Source organism: Chamaea fasciata, unplaced genomic scaffold (assembly GCF_029207755.1).
Source record: "Chamaea fasciata isolate MVZ Bird 193981 ecotype frontalis unplaced genomic scaffold, bChaFas1.0.hap1 SCAF_9, whole genome shotgun sequence".
Lineage (NCBI taxonomy): Eukaryota > Metazoa > Chordata > Aves > Passeriformes > Sylviidae > Chamaea > Chamaea fasciata.
In genome coordinates this window covers 6,845,102-6,861,366 of record NW_027094094.1, presented here as the reverse complement: position 1 = coordinate 6,861,366, position 16,265 = coordinate 6,845,102, and the positions used below count along the sequence as shown (strand labels likewise).

General features: G+C 39.8%; 1 protein-coding gene across 1 annotated transcript in view; it reads right to left on the bottom strand.

Moving 5' to 3' along the window:
* Positions 1–16,265, bottom strand: part of HSPA12A (heat shock protein family A (Hsp70) member 12A) — a 53,083-nt gene that overhangs the window by 23,303 nt on the left and 13,515 nt on the right. The window contains exons 3-7 of the mRNA XM_066190857.1: positions 15,783–15,868; positions 13,751–13,878; positions 7,278–7,464; positions 6,343–6,447; positions 4,379–4,495 (exon numbers count right to left, since the gene is read on the bottom strand). Of these exons, the coding sequence (XP_066046954.1) occupies positions 4,379–4,495; positions 6,343–6,447; positions 7,278–7,464; positions 13,751–13,878; positions 15,783–15,868 (623 nt within the window). The remainder of the gene's footprint in view (positions 1–4,378; positions 4,496–6,342; positions 6,448–7,277; positions 7,465–13,750; positions 13,879–15,782; positions 15,869–16,265) is intronic.

The following is a 16,265-nucleotide window of genomic DNA, read 5'->3' as shown; positions in this document are numbered from 1 at the left end:
ACTCCCTAATGATTGTAGTTTACAGTCTTTCAGATCATCATTTTCTTTTTGGCCTGGTAAATGCCATCTAGCACAGTCTTTCCACCAGGCAGAATGAAGACTATTTTTTGGCTACTTCTGTTGCTTTCAGGCAATTTCTAAGAACTTGAGAAACGTGTTTCAAAACTTTGTAAGACAGGCACAGATTCACCCTTACACAGAATGCTATGAAAATCTCTTGTTTCCCTTGTTCAGAAAAAGAAAAAACTCCAAATGCTCCAATTTGTGCCACAAAAGTGGACAAACAGAAATGTACAGAACTGGACTGGCAGATGCATCTGGCTTCATGTGAACTTGGCTGAGGAACCCGACTGTGTGAGTAGAGATCAATAAGTACACATTTCCCACTCTGTAATCTTCACCTCTCAATTAGTTATCATTTCCTAATTAAACAGAGCTATAGGATGCAGAACCTTCTCTCCAACATCACTCGATAAACAATTTAATCCTCATGATTAAAAAGATCTTAATATCACAAAAGTGACCCCCACAAGCTACAAATAATAATCAGGATGGTAGATGTATTAACACACTTCTGCCTCATCTGCCTCACTAACAAGTACTGTTTCAGAAAAAAAAACAGGTTCCAAGTGCTGCTTACACCTTCTTAGGCAGTTTATAGCAGAAGCCTGTCACACTGGCCCTACACAAATAAATTGCAGTTGCATGTGTTTTATGTACAGAAGAACAGACTTATGAGGGAATAAGAGTAGCTTCATGAATTTCAATCTGGTTAAAGCCTCTCAAGCCCCCCTTTAAAAATCAAATATACTTCATGTCACATTTTTATTAGCAAGGAATTTCTTGTGCTGTCACATTATTCTTTCAGCAAGTTTGTTTATTTTTCTCCAAAGGTTTCTCCAGAGTAAAGCAGTATTGATCAGTGTAATGTCACTGACCAAGGAACACAACATGTTAAATAATTCTCATTGTGCACATTCCATGACAAAACTGATGTGAAAACAATAACAAATGTTCAGCATAGGAGCTGGTTAAATAAAGCCTCTGGAATTTTAGGCTCACATGCTTTAATCCTTTAACCTAGACTGCCTCTCTTTTTGTTTATGTGAGCTTACTATCCAAATGATTTTATTTGCTATTTGTAATTGAAAAATAAATCTACTTCAGAGCTCTAGAACTCAATTTCAAAACTCAAGAGCTCATATTAAGAAGAAAAGAACCCTCAGTATCTCAGACTAGACCAGCTGCCTGATGTTTGAAAGCCCAGAGAGTATTTTGGGCAAGCTTATGAAAATGCACCAGCCTTCCCTTTCCTTTGCCCTGCCCTGAGTGCATTTGTTATGCCATGTTTTACCTTCTTATCTTACAGCTTCTGCATTCACATACTCCTGTCACACTCCAAACTCTTCCCTAAGACCTTATTCCTATTAGCATGTTCAAGGAATTCCAGCCTGCAGATCCCGCTCTGCACTTACTGTGCCCAAAGAATGTGAAGCAGAACAACTGGGACACAGAAACAAGAAGAGCTGATGCTATTTATGGTGTCTGATATTTTACTAGTGGGGACAATGGCAAACATGACTGTAAACCCTCAAAGTCATTACTAGGGATGTAGTGAGCACTGATGCAATGCACACAAACCCTGCAGACATGTTTTGGGAAAGTTAAAGCTAAGTGAGATCTACAGAGTTGACACTCTGCTCTTGCAACAGAGCTCTCTCCAGTTCTGACCAGACCTCAAGCAAGTGTCCCAGAGCTTTAGAATTATCTTTGGATACACAGGAATTAAGCATGAAGAACAGGAAAAAGCATCCGTGAACGGTTACTCAGGAATAAAGTAATTTTGATTCAGCAAAATAGTCTGTAAAGACATGCAACTCTCTACAACCTCAGACTTAGTCCCTCAGAATGCCCCAGAGAGAATAAACAAATACCTGCTTCAAAGAGGTAATAACTCAGCTATAAAAATTGTTAAGGATACAAAAAGCACAAAAGATGAATACAGACAGGGCAGGCAGAGCAACAGCAAGAAGCAATGAGAAGTAGTTTTCCTATGTAAGTAGGTTAATCACAGTCAAGTTTTTGTAGGCATGAAAAAAACCAGCACTTTAAAAAGGGTTTCAGAAGAGGAAAATAAGTAAGCAATACAGATGCTCATGCAGCTTATGTTTGAGATGACACAGATGGAGTCAAATGTGAGCTGATTCCCTGTCAAATGTGAGGCTACAAAACTCTTCAGTGGCAGTATTCTGAAAAGATACAAACCAGGCCAGACCACAGCTGCTGAAGCCAAGGAACTGATGTTGCAGTAACCAAGATGCAAAATCACTGACAGCTTGGATGAAAGCTCAGCAGTGTGCAGAGACAGGAAAAGCTGTCATGCAGACAGAATTAGCAGGATTTTGATAGGCTGGATGGAAAGAGAGAGGAAGAACTGTGACTGAAGAGAACACACAGATTACTCATCCAGGGAGAAAGCAGCACAGCAGCTGGAATGGGACAATGCAGGAGCCCTTGGGCAGATGAAGAGTTCCAGGTTAGCAATGTTTTAAGGCAAAGCAGGGATGAGGGGACATCAGAGGCGTACTGAGACCAAAGGTTGGTCAAAAGCTGATGGATGTTGAGCACAGAAGCAGATTTCTTACTTTACTTTATTAATTCCATTAGCTTTGGCTAGACAACTACTTAACCATTCCAGAAAGGCTGTGCTTTGTACTGTGAACCAGTGACTGAAGATGTTTTAGCACTTCAGTTCTCTTGGAGCTACCTCGTTTGACACGGATTGCTCAGCAGATTTCCACAGCTCATTAATATTTTCTGCAAGTTAACTCTCAGCTCAGGCTGGTGGTTGTACTTCAGTGTGTCTTCTGTTTCAAGGTTTCTACCACTGCCTTTTCACACTTCTCTCTACATGATGCCCCTCATTTTCAAGATGCTTCCATCTTCCAATAGCTAACAACAAGAGCTGCAACTTCTGATCCAGCCATGTGGAACATCTGGATCCAGCAACAGGAATCTGAAAGACTGAATGGCAATTCAGAATTCTGTTTTCTGCACTTGTTTCTTCATCCCCACTGCTTTGAAAAAAAACAAATCAGCCATGTGTCAAGTTAACATGAATTATTTCCCTGAACTCGAGTTCTCCTGCAGTGGATCACACGCCCCGAGTTAAAAGCCTTGTCAAACTTTGCTGTTTGTCAAGCTTGCCCATAGAAGTGACACAACCACAGACACAACCACGGACACAGACACTAATTAACAACATTCCATTGTGCCACAAAATGAGAGATGCCAAGAGATCTACCTGAACCCTGCCCTGGCTTCCTTGCACAGCTCCCACTTCACGAGCACACATGCACACAGACAGCAGGCAGACAACAATATACAGAGAAAATGAATGGGTCTCTAGTGTTTCAGATTTACCTACAACCGTGTCCTTCCATCAGAACTTTAAGAGTGTTTTGCTTCTGGCACTAGCATTAGCAATCCCACAATACAGACTGTTAAGAAAAACGTTGCTCAACATTAGAGATAGTTAGAAACAGAGTCAGAAAAATCTGGGTGCTTCCCCAGGAGAACTCTGCAAATTACTCATGAACTAGAAGACACTTTACAAACTGTGCATTGCAGAGCTGCGGCCAATGGGTTACGCAAGTCTCTGACCAAAAAGTAAAATAAAAACAAAACCAAACTAAAAATGAATATCCTGATGAAAAGAAGATTGTGTACATCTCGTGTATTAGAGACACAAACTGAATTTGAAATAAAGGACATGCATGTGGAAAGTGCACGTATCTGAGGGGCTGTCGGCGGGAAAGAGTTAAATGCAGATAAACCTCTCACTGGCGAAAATAACATTTGAATTTAATTCTATATCCAGACTATCCGGTTCGCAGTCCTTCCACTCCTACTGTGGGAACATGGGAACTGGAAAAAAAGTCCCACCAAGGAGACTCTTTCTTTCCCTCCTTTTTTCCTTTTTTTAATTTTTTTTAAACTTTAAAAGTCTGTGATGACCTAAAGAAAGTAACAAAACAAAACTGTCTCCAGTATTTTAAACTCAGCTTTCCCTAGGGTCTCAAAACTGCATCTGTTTCCATGTGCGCTGAATTCAGCAGGAATACACTGTCCAAGATGACTGAAATATCAGAGTCTGCAGTGAGGGACACCAATACATAAAAGCAAATAGTAGGAAAAAGGCATTTAAGAGGTGAATACATATAACCTACAGCTACTGCTTGGTAGAGTTAACTCCTCTTTCAACGTTTCTAGACTGTATTTATACATTTTATACTAAATTGCCCCAAATACATTTTATCATTTAGCCTATCAACTAGGGCTTTAAAGGGGCATTTCCACATTCAGCCTGTAATATTACCTTGTAGGCAGCTTGTCTCATAAACTGCTTTGCAGGCTGCTTCCAAATAGCAGGCACTGTAATGACCCATCTTACTTCAGTGTTTTCAAAGTCTGAGCCTCCTTGGTCACTGAGCTCCTAAAAAAAAAAAAAAAGGAAAAAAAAAAGGAAAAGAGAGGTGAATACAAAATGATGGGTGTCTACAGGAAAACATTCTTTTCTGCTGGCTCTGACAACAGTAACCCTCTTTCCAAATTTTTCCTGTTACATCCACGCTACAAATCAGAATTACATCCAACCTGCCAAGAATGCTTTACTGTGCCAAAAGGTGGGATTAAGGCTGAAGCTTTCTCAAGGAGGCCTATAGAAAAGTTTACTGCTCAAAATAAAGCAGAAAACTTACCTTTTGCAAAAGTAGCAATTTACAGAATATTACAGCACATTTATGTACATTATTAGCCACGGTGTGGGATTTGCTGTTAGCCTGAAGAATTCACACTTACATCTTGATTAATACACAGAAAAATATTTGGGGTATCACTGATGAACATTTATGTTTTACAATCCGGATTTTTCAATGACTTCTTTATACACCACTTACCTTTAAATCAATTTTTTATAATGCAGTTAACAAGGGGAAGTTGCAGTTAACCCCTTTAAAAAATGACTGATTGGTCCTTCAAAATTTTGCTTTAAGCAAACATTCAAGACTAGTTTAGTACTTTTATTGTCCATTTTTTTTCCTCCCTTTAAAAAAGAGGAAAGTCTGTACTGCATTTGCAAATTAGGTGATATACTGACATGTTTTGGGCAAGGTTCCAAGTAAAATGTCATTACCATATGTCCTATCTAAATCTCCATCCAAACAGAGAAAGGTTCAGAGAGGTGGACAACAGGCCTTTAGAATGTAAAAAAATGTTTCTGCGTGTGCTGAGCCAAGGTGTTGTGTTTGTTTAGCTATGCTGCAGTTCAAAAATTCAGGCTGAAAAAGCAGCACCTTTATACTGCACAGGGCACCACAGACAGACACAGCACAGTCCAAAGTACCAGCTCACTTACATGGCTTGTCTAATTAGTTCCAGGATTCACTCACAAATGCCAGGGATTTAGTTATTAACACCAGGAAAAGGATGGAGCCCTGAGAAGGTAGCACAGCAAATATGTGGGATTTTATCCAACATTCATATTTGCTAAGAATATCCACAGTCTATGCACAGGTCCAAGTCTGTGACTCCACAACCAACCCCCCAAAAAATATGGCTGAAAATGTCTTTGACAAGATGAGGCATTTGAGTTGTAGTGGCAGGATTGTTTCTCTGCAGCCATAAGGAATAGACTGGGATCTCAGAGAAAGTAAATGAAACCCATTCAAAAAAGTAGGTTAGCTTTTAACCACAAGGATATTTTAAACAGCATTGCTTGGATGAATATTCTGATTTGACCCAGGAATTGCTCTGCTCACATTGACATTATAGTGGCATGTTGGAAGCCAATGTTTACTTAACTTACAATTGGCTGTTTACACGAGATTTAAAATCTCAGAACCTGTTTACTGGGGCCTTGTATTCCATTGGAGAGTAAGAAAAACAATCTTGTGATGCAAGAAGAACACCGTAAGAAACGAGCACTGCAACATTTCAAATCAGAAATGGAAAATAATAAGCTTTTAAATTTTCTTGTCAAATCTACCTTTCTTTTTCCCATTAAAAACACAGTAGAAAATACCTAAGCCAGTAAAAAGCTATTCAGAACTCTGCATCACAGTGATGCTATTAGTGAATCAAGCTTGACCTGTGCAAGGGGAAATTACCTCAGGCTGTTGTGAGCTCTCCAGAGTCCACAGCCTGCCCAGAGTTTCTACACCTGCCTCACTTTGTTTACATCAAATACAACTTAGGTCAAAGCTTGGCAAGGTTAAAAATATTAATCTCATATTTATCCTAGTTATAAATACAGAAAACCTTGTTAAGGAAGCATTACCCCACCTTTAATGCCTGTTCTTTAAAGAATTGCAGAGCATAAGCAAATATCTCAAGTGCTTTGACTTTTTTGCCATTCGCAGCTGTCAGGTCTGTCTCCATGGTAAGATTCTACATGAAAGAAAATAACTGGAAGTTATTAAAAGAAAAAGGCAAACATCAAATTAATTCCCACTGCCTGAGGACAGCGAACTCTTCATTATTCACCTGATTAGGAAAAAGTGACAAAACTATTCTGAAGAGGATTTAACTCATCACTTGAATTTCCTGGAGCATGGCACTTGGCTGCTTATTTTAGACTTTGTTTTTAAACACTTACCATGCCTACAGAGAACTGCAGGCAGAGAAAGAAACATGCACTAAATACTAAACAATTGCAATAGATGCATCTGTAAATAACTGCAATAAAGTTGCACATGCAAATATTGAATCCAAGTTGAAAGTAGAGATTTTTTGGTTTCCCACCAAGAGATGAAACCAGAAAACACCTCAAAACAGAAAGTACTGGCTGATTCTCAAAGCTCTAGAAAAGATTAAAGACAAAAACACAATCAGGAGGAATAATGTCAAATTAATGGCACTTGCCATTCTGGCAATGAATTCCGGGTGAATTTGCTCAGCTGCTCTACAGCTCCATCTGGCTTCTATATCCCATTTCTGCTGACCAGATTTATTGAACAAACCAACCTCATGCAGGCTCCCCAGACAGGGCATGAAGATCTAAAAAAGCAGATACTGAATTTCTATGATCTACAAGAAAGGCTGGCAAGATACAGTTGCCAAATGCAGTGAGAACATAAATCATAATGCTAACTGAAGAGTTTAATTTACTCAATTTACTCTTTAAATGCAGAGATGCTTCACTTCTAGTTGACAAAAGTGTAGTAGTGTTCAGAAAAAAAAACAACTTGAGTAGCAAACACAGTTTGGGTATTACTTACACCAGTGGTGTGCAGCTTCATCTTAAACTTTTCAAAATACAACCAGTGCTTTGATTCAGTGGGATCCAGGTCATGGTAGAAGTCTCTTGCTGCATAGCCAAAGCTATGGAACTTTCTCTCTGGTGTTAGGAGGATTGTGGTTGGGGTCTTCTGATTGGAAACACCCGGATCTCCACCTTCCCATCGTCTGGCCAAAAAGTGAAACAGCTCCAGTAAGTGATGCTCAAGGTTAGAGCGGCAGGGGAAAAACAAGTGTATCATGAGAAAAAGCCACATGGTGGCAAATTGCACAGATTGCTTTTCCCTCCAAAGACAGTAATTTCAAACCTTATAATACTAAAATCAAGTGGGTTTACTCCCACCTAAGAAAAAAAGAGTGCAATTTTCATTTCAGGTAATTCAACACATTTTTGTGGTTAGTGTATAATTCTTAAGGATATATCACACTCGGAAAAGAACACAGGTTCCCTGAAGGAAGCCATAGACAACCGGGAAAACAGTTTTTGTACTTCAAATTTCTACCTAAGCCAACACATGCAACAAATATTGTAGAGGAAAAAAAAATCAGTAATTATCCATGAACAGTACTAAGAAAAACCCAAATATGGCCTTTCCAATTGTGATTCAGACTTCATGAATGGTTACTTGCAAAGGACATTTTTCCCATTCTGAATTAGGGACCTGCTTAAGTCATCTAACATCACCATGGGGAGGTTGATTAAATCCCCATTTCTGTCCCAGAATACTGTCTGAAACAAGACAAGCCAGTTCAACCAACATCTGATCATGTGCTTCATTTCCTAGACACCTGAAACTCCGAAGGCCCCCACACCTGCAGATGCTGAGCTCTCTGCACTGCACTTTCTACTCATGTAAAGCTGATGGATTTTGTGTTTCAAATGCCCAAAATGCTGTACAAGTTTTAAACTGTCAAAAATGAAGCAGACTTCCCCAGCCTCCAAGGATCTTAAAGGCACCAAAATATTTCTGTCACTGCTGGTGAATGAAACTGTCCCATCTCATCAAGATTGTGAAGTTATCTTTGGGGGACACCCGTGAAAGATTTAAGGCAAAAGTAACCCACAGCTGCTTTCACAGAACGGATAAGGAAATAAATAAGGAAATAAATAAGAACATTGAACATGGGAACACCCAGCAGCAGGAACTGAAGGGGGGCATGGCAGGACAAAAAGGTCAGACAGTGGAAAGTTATAGAAACAGCTGTGAGCATTCCTGTCTCCTCATTTCTCCATCACAAAAAAAAAAAAAAAAAGGCAGAATGGAAGAAACTCACATTACTGTTCCACCCCTCAACATATACAAGCACTTTCTGTATGAAAAACAAACATTTACCAGAAAACATTTTCTTAAAATGGCATCAGTGGAAAATCTGTTTATGCTCTCAGACATAATCATAACACAGCTCAAACAGGAGCCAAGTTAAGATCACACAGGCAACTGCATTCATTATTAAACTGCATGTCGATTGCTTTTTCTAAAGATAGCAAAACGCATTTTCAGAATGTACTCCTGCCAAAGCCCTCCTTCTGAAGCATAAAAAGTCTGCCTTGCTCTGTGGTAGCTGTTTGTGTGACACAGGAAGTGTATGTAGAAAAAATAATTTCCATTTCACTCTCAGAAACAGTCGAATCCATTTGAAAATTAACTGACCTCCAGACCAAGGCAGAAAACTGACAGGGAAATCTGCACTCTAGGGGGTTGGCGCTTGGCAAAGTAACAAGGAATGGGAAAGGGATTTTCTGAAGTGCTGGGACCCCTTCAGACCATTCCACTGGATCAAACAGAGCAAAATCTCTTTTTTGCACAAGCAGAATAACATGTCTGAACTTCCTCCAGTGCAGAGGACAATTCCACTGTCCTGAAAGCAGAAACAGCATGATGAGGAGTGGAATGATTTCCACATTCATCCACTGGAAAAAAAAAAAACTTTCCTAAATCTGCCTAGTTCCACTGCTCAGCCTCTGAGCCATGATCAGCTGGCAAGGGCTCTGCTCCAGGTCATTTCTTCTAACCTGCTGCTAGAAATGCACTTGGTCAACTCCAAAAATCTCTGAGTAGGTGTTACAGCAAACATATGGTTCCAATGCAAAGAAGCTGGGATCTCACAGCTCATGAGCAGAAAACACTGCTATTCCAGCAGATTGTTCAATCCCACACACCCGCTGCAGGCAGAGAGGAGACAGACTGATATCGTTTTTGCCTGGAATCATTAATGATTCATTCTGAGTCACTGGTGGGAAATGCCATAAATAGGCCGTGGCTAATAACAATGCCTCTTTGTTTTTCATTACGGCCAGGCACATTTTCTCTTTCCGGAACAAGCACGCTTAAGGTGCAGCTTAAATGAAGACAAATTTATGGTCAATGCTGCGAGATGAAATTTTCAAAGCCACCTGGAGGATTGGATGTTCGCTTCCTGATGAGTTTCTGATGGAAACTGGACACGGTGATTGCTCAGCACGTTCTAAAGCCCTCAGCTTGTATTACTGTTCAGCCATAGGAAGGACAGTAAGGAAGGAGAAGGAGAAGCAGAACTCCACCATTTCCAATCAGAGATGGAAAAATATTCCCGTGTGATGTTTTTTTTCTAGAGAGAAGCAGATGCAAAAGCATGGGAATGGTAACTCCTGGCTGCAATACTCTTGCCAGGTGGAGCCCTGGCCTCGCTCCAGTTTAGGGGAGGATTTTAGTCAGTAGGACTAGGACTGCAACACTTTCGTTTGCAGTTTTCTTTCACGGCACCAGTACAGGCAAAAATAATGGTAATAATTAGGAAAAATAAAAATAAAAAGGAAATGCCTATCAAAAGCATAAACCTGTACAAGCCAGAATTGCTGTAAATGCATGTGGGGGATATTTGTGCAGCACAGAATCATAGTTTAAAAAACTGTTCAAACAGAACCAAGGTAGACTTCTTTCAAATGCAGACATGTGAGTTCCTAGGTTGATATAAAGTGGAGTATCTGAACAGAAATATAAATAACATAGACCTGTTTATAGGCACAGAGCATCTAACTGTATACTAGAAGTGAAAATAGAGACAAGAGAGTCAGTGGGGAAAGAAGCACAAGGTTATACAAAGGTTAGAGAAATGCCCTTACTCACACTTCCATCTGGCTAAGACAGACCAAAGAGTGACTTGTGCAGAGTGATGAGAATTTGATCCAGAGCTGCAGCACCACAGTCAAGGAAATGAAACACTGGGGTCATCAAAATGCAGCTGAATGCCACCAGCAGTGTGTATGCAGAAAAAAGGCAAATGTGAATCTCCCAATAATTACAGTCCAACAGGGAAGAGAGGGAAAGGCAAAAAACCTGAAAGTTGAAGTTGCACTGAAAAGAGACCACACACTCCCTCCTTCCAAAACCAGACTGTGATTTGTTTCACAGCCACATGCATTTTTTAAATTTGTTCTTCTCCATTTATGAAATACTCCCATTCAGTTGGATGCTATCTAGCCAGTAGCCAAAACATCTGTAACTTCATGTAAGTGCATATAAATCACGAGGAGTTTTCAGAACTGTGTAATATCTCATATATTCCCTCCCAATGAGATGTTATTAACTCGTTCTACTGCAGTAAATTTTCCGTGTGGCTCTGGCACTGCCCTGCTCACTGTAGTGCTGAGCTCATGGCCAAGGCAGCTCAGATTCCTCGACTCCAGTCCCAATTATGCTGCAGACAGCACTCATCGTGATACACCCACTCTGCAAAAAGAACCTCAACCACAGCTACCTGTAACAGAAGCTGGGGGCCACCCTCAACATTTGCCTGTACCACCTAAAACTGATGAAACAGTAACCAAGGTTTTGCAATCAAAGTGAAGTCACTCCCTGAACATTTACAAACCCACACCCAACTCCAAACACGCTGAGATGAGTGAGGCCACTCATACATTTAAATATATGCTTAAAGAACTTTGTTCAGTCAATGCTTATAAATGCCATTATTTTTTTTTTAGCATTGGGCATCACAGCAAATTAACACACACCGACAAAACAATGACTTTGTCTCCCTCCTAATTACAAGAATCATGGCACTGCTGGCACTACACTCAAACCTGGTGCTAAAGCCCCGTGTGTTCACTCTACTCCAAAGCAGGACCTTTTAATAAACCCATCTGAGCCTTGTAGAGAAAAGCAGCTTTGTTAAAAGGCAGCCAGAAATCTAAGTATCTGGAAAGGATCAACACTAAGGAGGGAAGGTGGAAAAAATGTTAGGAAATAGAGAGGACCATGCATCACTGGTATGCTTTATTTTAATGTAAACACTCTCGAGTGCCAGAAGGAAGTTACATTTACTCTGCTGAAATATTTTTAAGTTATCCTATATGTAAGCCTCATTATATACACAGTTTGAGCCCCTTAATACCTTCTGAACTACTGAAGATTTATCTTAATACATATACCATTCTTTTAATTGAATTTCATGATTCCACAAGTATTAATATATGTAAAAATATTACATATATTATTTGATAAGTCCGTTTCAATTATATCTTGCCAAAATCCTTCTCAGAGAGAAATATCAATTTAAAAAAAAAATTAAAATCATTCTTGGTATTAAAGTATTTTCCACTGTTTGAAATACCTGTTGGAAATACAAATGCAACACCCCTTCCCAAAAATAAAGTTCCTCCCCTCTGGCTGGAAATACATTAAGTAATTTATTTAATTTCTTTCAACATCAATATCTCATATCACAGCTACAGAGGTCTGAAATCACAGTCATGCTGCCATGACTGTGTAAGGAAGAAAATGTCGTGTTTTGAACCACAAGTAGCAAAATGTCAAATAAGACTTGGAATATACTCTCAGCACCTGGATTTCAATGTCCCAGTGACTGACAGCAGGAATCCTGGTGAGGAGAACCTAATCTATAATGTGAATCCAATAGCAAAACCAGGTCCTAAACTAAAACTCGAGTCCAAGGCACCTCAAGGACTCCCCCAGAAAGAGCAGTGATTCCACACAGTAAAATCTCCAGCGTTTATAGGAACAACACAGAGTTGTTCTCAACACAATTTAGGCTTGCACAGATACAGCTTCAGAAATGTTCTCCCTCATTCCATCCAACTTCCTTAAGAACTTCAATTAATTACTTGCTGCCAAAAGTGAATAGGCATTGATAAACATGGGTTCCAACCTGCCCACCCTGAGAGTTTTCTGAGGCAGCAACACAGGGTGTGTCCTTCGACTTCCAGCCCTGTGCCCTTTCCTGTGCTGCTCAGAGAACAAGGGATGGCTGAAATGCAGAAAAGAACTGGAAAGCATTACTTGTCCATCCTGCAAATGATAGGTATCTTTTCAACTTGATGGGAGAATACCATCCCTAAATTTACCTCCCTTTAGGCAGTATTTCAAATCCCTCAGCTGCAGCAGATCTTTGAAATACTTTGCAGCCATACACAAACCAGCTATGCAGACTGACTGCACAATCAGTAGTGTCTGCAGAGATTTAGGGAGCTGCATTCAGCTACCACCTTAGCTTAGAGAAAAATGCAGTATATCACACTGGACTGCAGCAAATTAGGCTTTTTGACCTTTTGTTCTCAGCATTACAGCACAGTACCTACTTCTGTAACAGCAGCGTTGTTTACAAGAACCTCTGTGGCTGAGCTTTTCACATATACTTTATGTCTAAAATTATCTGTCTTGCTCTTGTCACAATATAGTAATTTTAAATATACTTTAATGAGAATTGTATATGTTTTAAGCTATAAATATCTTTTAAAAGTTCTATAAAATATTATAACAATGGTTTGCAGGGCAAACCTTTCAGGTAGCTGCCACAACAGTTTTTGCATTTGTGATTGCATAGACTTATATTGTGCTGATTTAATCAAGAAATAAAAAACAAAACCCCCAACACCACAGCATCTAAAGCCCGTCCTTTACATACACATAACAGAGACAGATTTCACATCAAACCTTCATTTTCACATTCATGCCTTTTGATTGTTAATTTCCCAATATCGATGGATCATTATCATAGATTTGATTCAGATTTAACGACACGAAGCTGAAATCAGCCAAATGAACTCCCAGTGCAAGTAACCAGGTGTTGTACACCCAACTACATACACACAGTGCGATTCCAGGGGATGGGCAGCTCCATGACCCTTAGAAAACCAGTCTCTGAGACAAGGGCAACCTGACTTAATTATTAACTCCGCTCCCTGAACAATTCTGAATACTCAGATTCCTCCTTTTACTCTGTCATCTTGTAAACTCAGCAAAACAAGAGTGGGGATGTGCTCCCATTGACAACTAAAGCAAATCAGAATACAGTAAGATGCAACAAAAAAAAGTCACAACCATGAGAAATCTGCACACTGTGGCAATGCCAGACAAACCCAGACACTTCAGGCTCCTGTAGAAAATATCTATGGCTACTGCAGGCAACCCATGCTATCACAGTCACAAACTAAATGCTGCATTGCAGCCCTTACCTCATTACATGAATACATTCTGGCTCCTTGGTGAAGCTGTAGGCGTAGCCACTGGATGTTGTGCCAAAATCAATAGCCACAACAACGAGAAATAACTGTTCCACAGCATCCTCTGCATCAGAGTCCTTCTGTTAAACAGCAGAAGCAGAAGACACACTGAGTCACTGGGCAGAATCATTGCAACCTGTCAGAAGTTTTGCTCTGCAGGACCTGCATATCTCTTCAGTGAAAATGAGGATTTCCCTAAATTTGCCTTTGTGGCCAAAGTTGATACCAGAAAGCTGCACATTCCAATGGAGTTGGAAATTCAATACATGACTCAACATATATGCTGGAGCCTTTTATACACCATTTTCTAATCAAAGCTTCCTTCATCCCCATTTTTGGAATACTTCTTATCCTGTATCATTAAAACTTATGGATTTGGAGCTGGTTTTTGTTGGGTTTTTTTCTTATACTGATCAACTGAAGGGTATGTCCATCAATGTGATATATCTGGGATTTGGTGGTTTTAGGAGTTAACTGTATCATAAGTATGAACATGAAATACTATTACCATTCAAAAAAAAAAAAAAAAAAAAAAACCAAAAAAAAAACAACAGAGACAAACCCACCCAAAATACAGCAAAAAGCTTTACATCCCATGTTATAAAGAAGAATTCACATAACACCTATTTAGCCAGCACTACATGCTGCATTCCTCTTGTGCTAGAATGGGTGCAGATGTACAGCTGCTTATGATGAATTTCAATCCTGCTTCCCTACCTTTTACCTGTAATCCTGCAATCTCTGAAAAGCACAGTCAAGGGCAATATGCTCCAGACCCTTCACCAGCCTTGCTGCCCTAAAGGCACCAGGGCTGCTCAGCCTGTACTCCCAGAAACACTTTGAAGCAATTGTTGTCATCTTTCACAGAGGAGCTGCCACATGCTCTCACTCTACGGGCAGTGTTCCACTGTACTCCTCACAGATCTCTGTTAATTCCACACCTCCCACTTCCAGCACATTTCTCTTGTATCCCCTACATTTTCCAAGAACACTCCATATACCTCCTACTTGAAATGGAGAAACAAGAGAAACAAGTTTTGGTCTCCGGTCATAAAAGACTCGTTTGGATTCTCCTAATAAAGTTTTTCAACAAGGACAATGTCTTCCTCAAAGAGTTTAAGGAGCAAATCTAACTGAAATATGATGTAATTCATCAGTATGACAGAAGTAAAAGAAGAATTTCAAGAGTATATAGAGAAAGAAGGGAATAAGAGCCAACAACTATGAGAGAGAGCACTGGAAATCCTGAAGATGGGTTTTTGCACAATTCTGAACTTCAATCAGAAAGCTAAGGCAGAAGGCTGACAAGGATAAAAATGTGTTCTGAACACAATCCCTTGCAGTAACAGGAAATACACCGTGCATGTACTGTGTTACAAATCATACAGGTGATCTTAAAAACAGGTGGGAGTTAGTTTTAATAGGAGTTTATCAACAAAATCAGCATGATGTACAAGAGATTAAAACACACTACCTATAGGACATGCTCTTGGTTCCAAAAGCTTACAGAAGTGGCTATTTTCCTTAAGAAATAAAACCAGTTCTATTTTGAGCTTCTACCCCTCTCCCTCTCTCAGAGCAGATTCATTTCTCTGAGAATTTGGGTTTTACTGTTGAGTACCCTATATATCCTCCTTTTTTTCTGAAAGGAAGAAGACTTTTCAGGGACTGCCTAAACAAATCAGTGATAAAGACAGGGACAGACCTTGGGAACCCTGAGGATCAAGAAGCCCCTGTGTTTGATATAAAAATACGCAGGAGCAAGTCTATGAGTTTAGCAAATAAAAAACCAGCAAAACCAGGAGCCCAGTGAAAGGAATGAGAGCTCTGTCAACAACTCCAGTGTGACCAAAATCTCACTAAATACTATGGATAGCATAAAGGGAATCAGTATGGAGGAAATGACAACTCTGAAGAAATTATGTCCCACTAAGCAGGCAGAAGGTAACAAGCATGCAGTATACGTTAAGAGTGCATTTCTTACCACAATGTGTGATGGAGACAGCGGAGTTATTCCAGGGTCTCCCAAACTTTTGGCTGGTGATGAGTAAGCAGATGTGGAAACTGCATCTAGAAGGAAACAAACACCCATCAGTGTCTGTAAGTAGAGTGAATAGATCCAACAGTTACTTTGCATACTGCTGAACTGTTTTCCAGTTGTAAAGAATCTGCTAAAACACAAAGCAAATTCCACAGCTGCCATCTAAAACACATTTTGCCTTTAAAACATGCTAAGACTCAACTGCTGTTTCAGTTTTAAAATGTTTGTCTGACCTTCATGACTACTACCATTCTTTTATTACATTGTCATGCACAGTCTTAAAAGTCTTCCTAAATATATTCAAAAATCAGAGATGGTACAAGCAGCTTGAGCACCACAAACCATGCCTGGGATTTAAATGTATGAATGCAGAAACTAAATGCAAGCTGTGAGATCCAATAAGACAGACCCATTTACAAGAAAAAG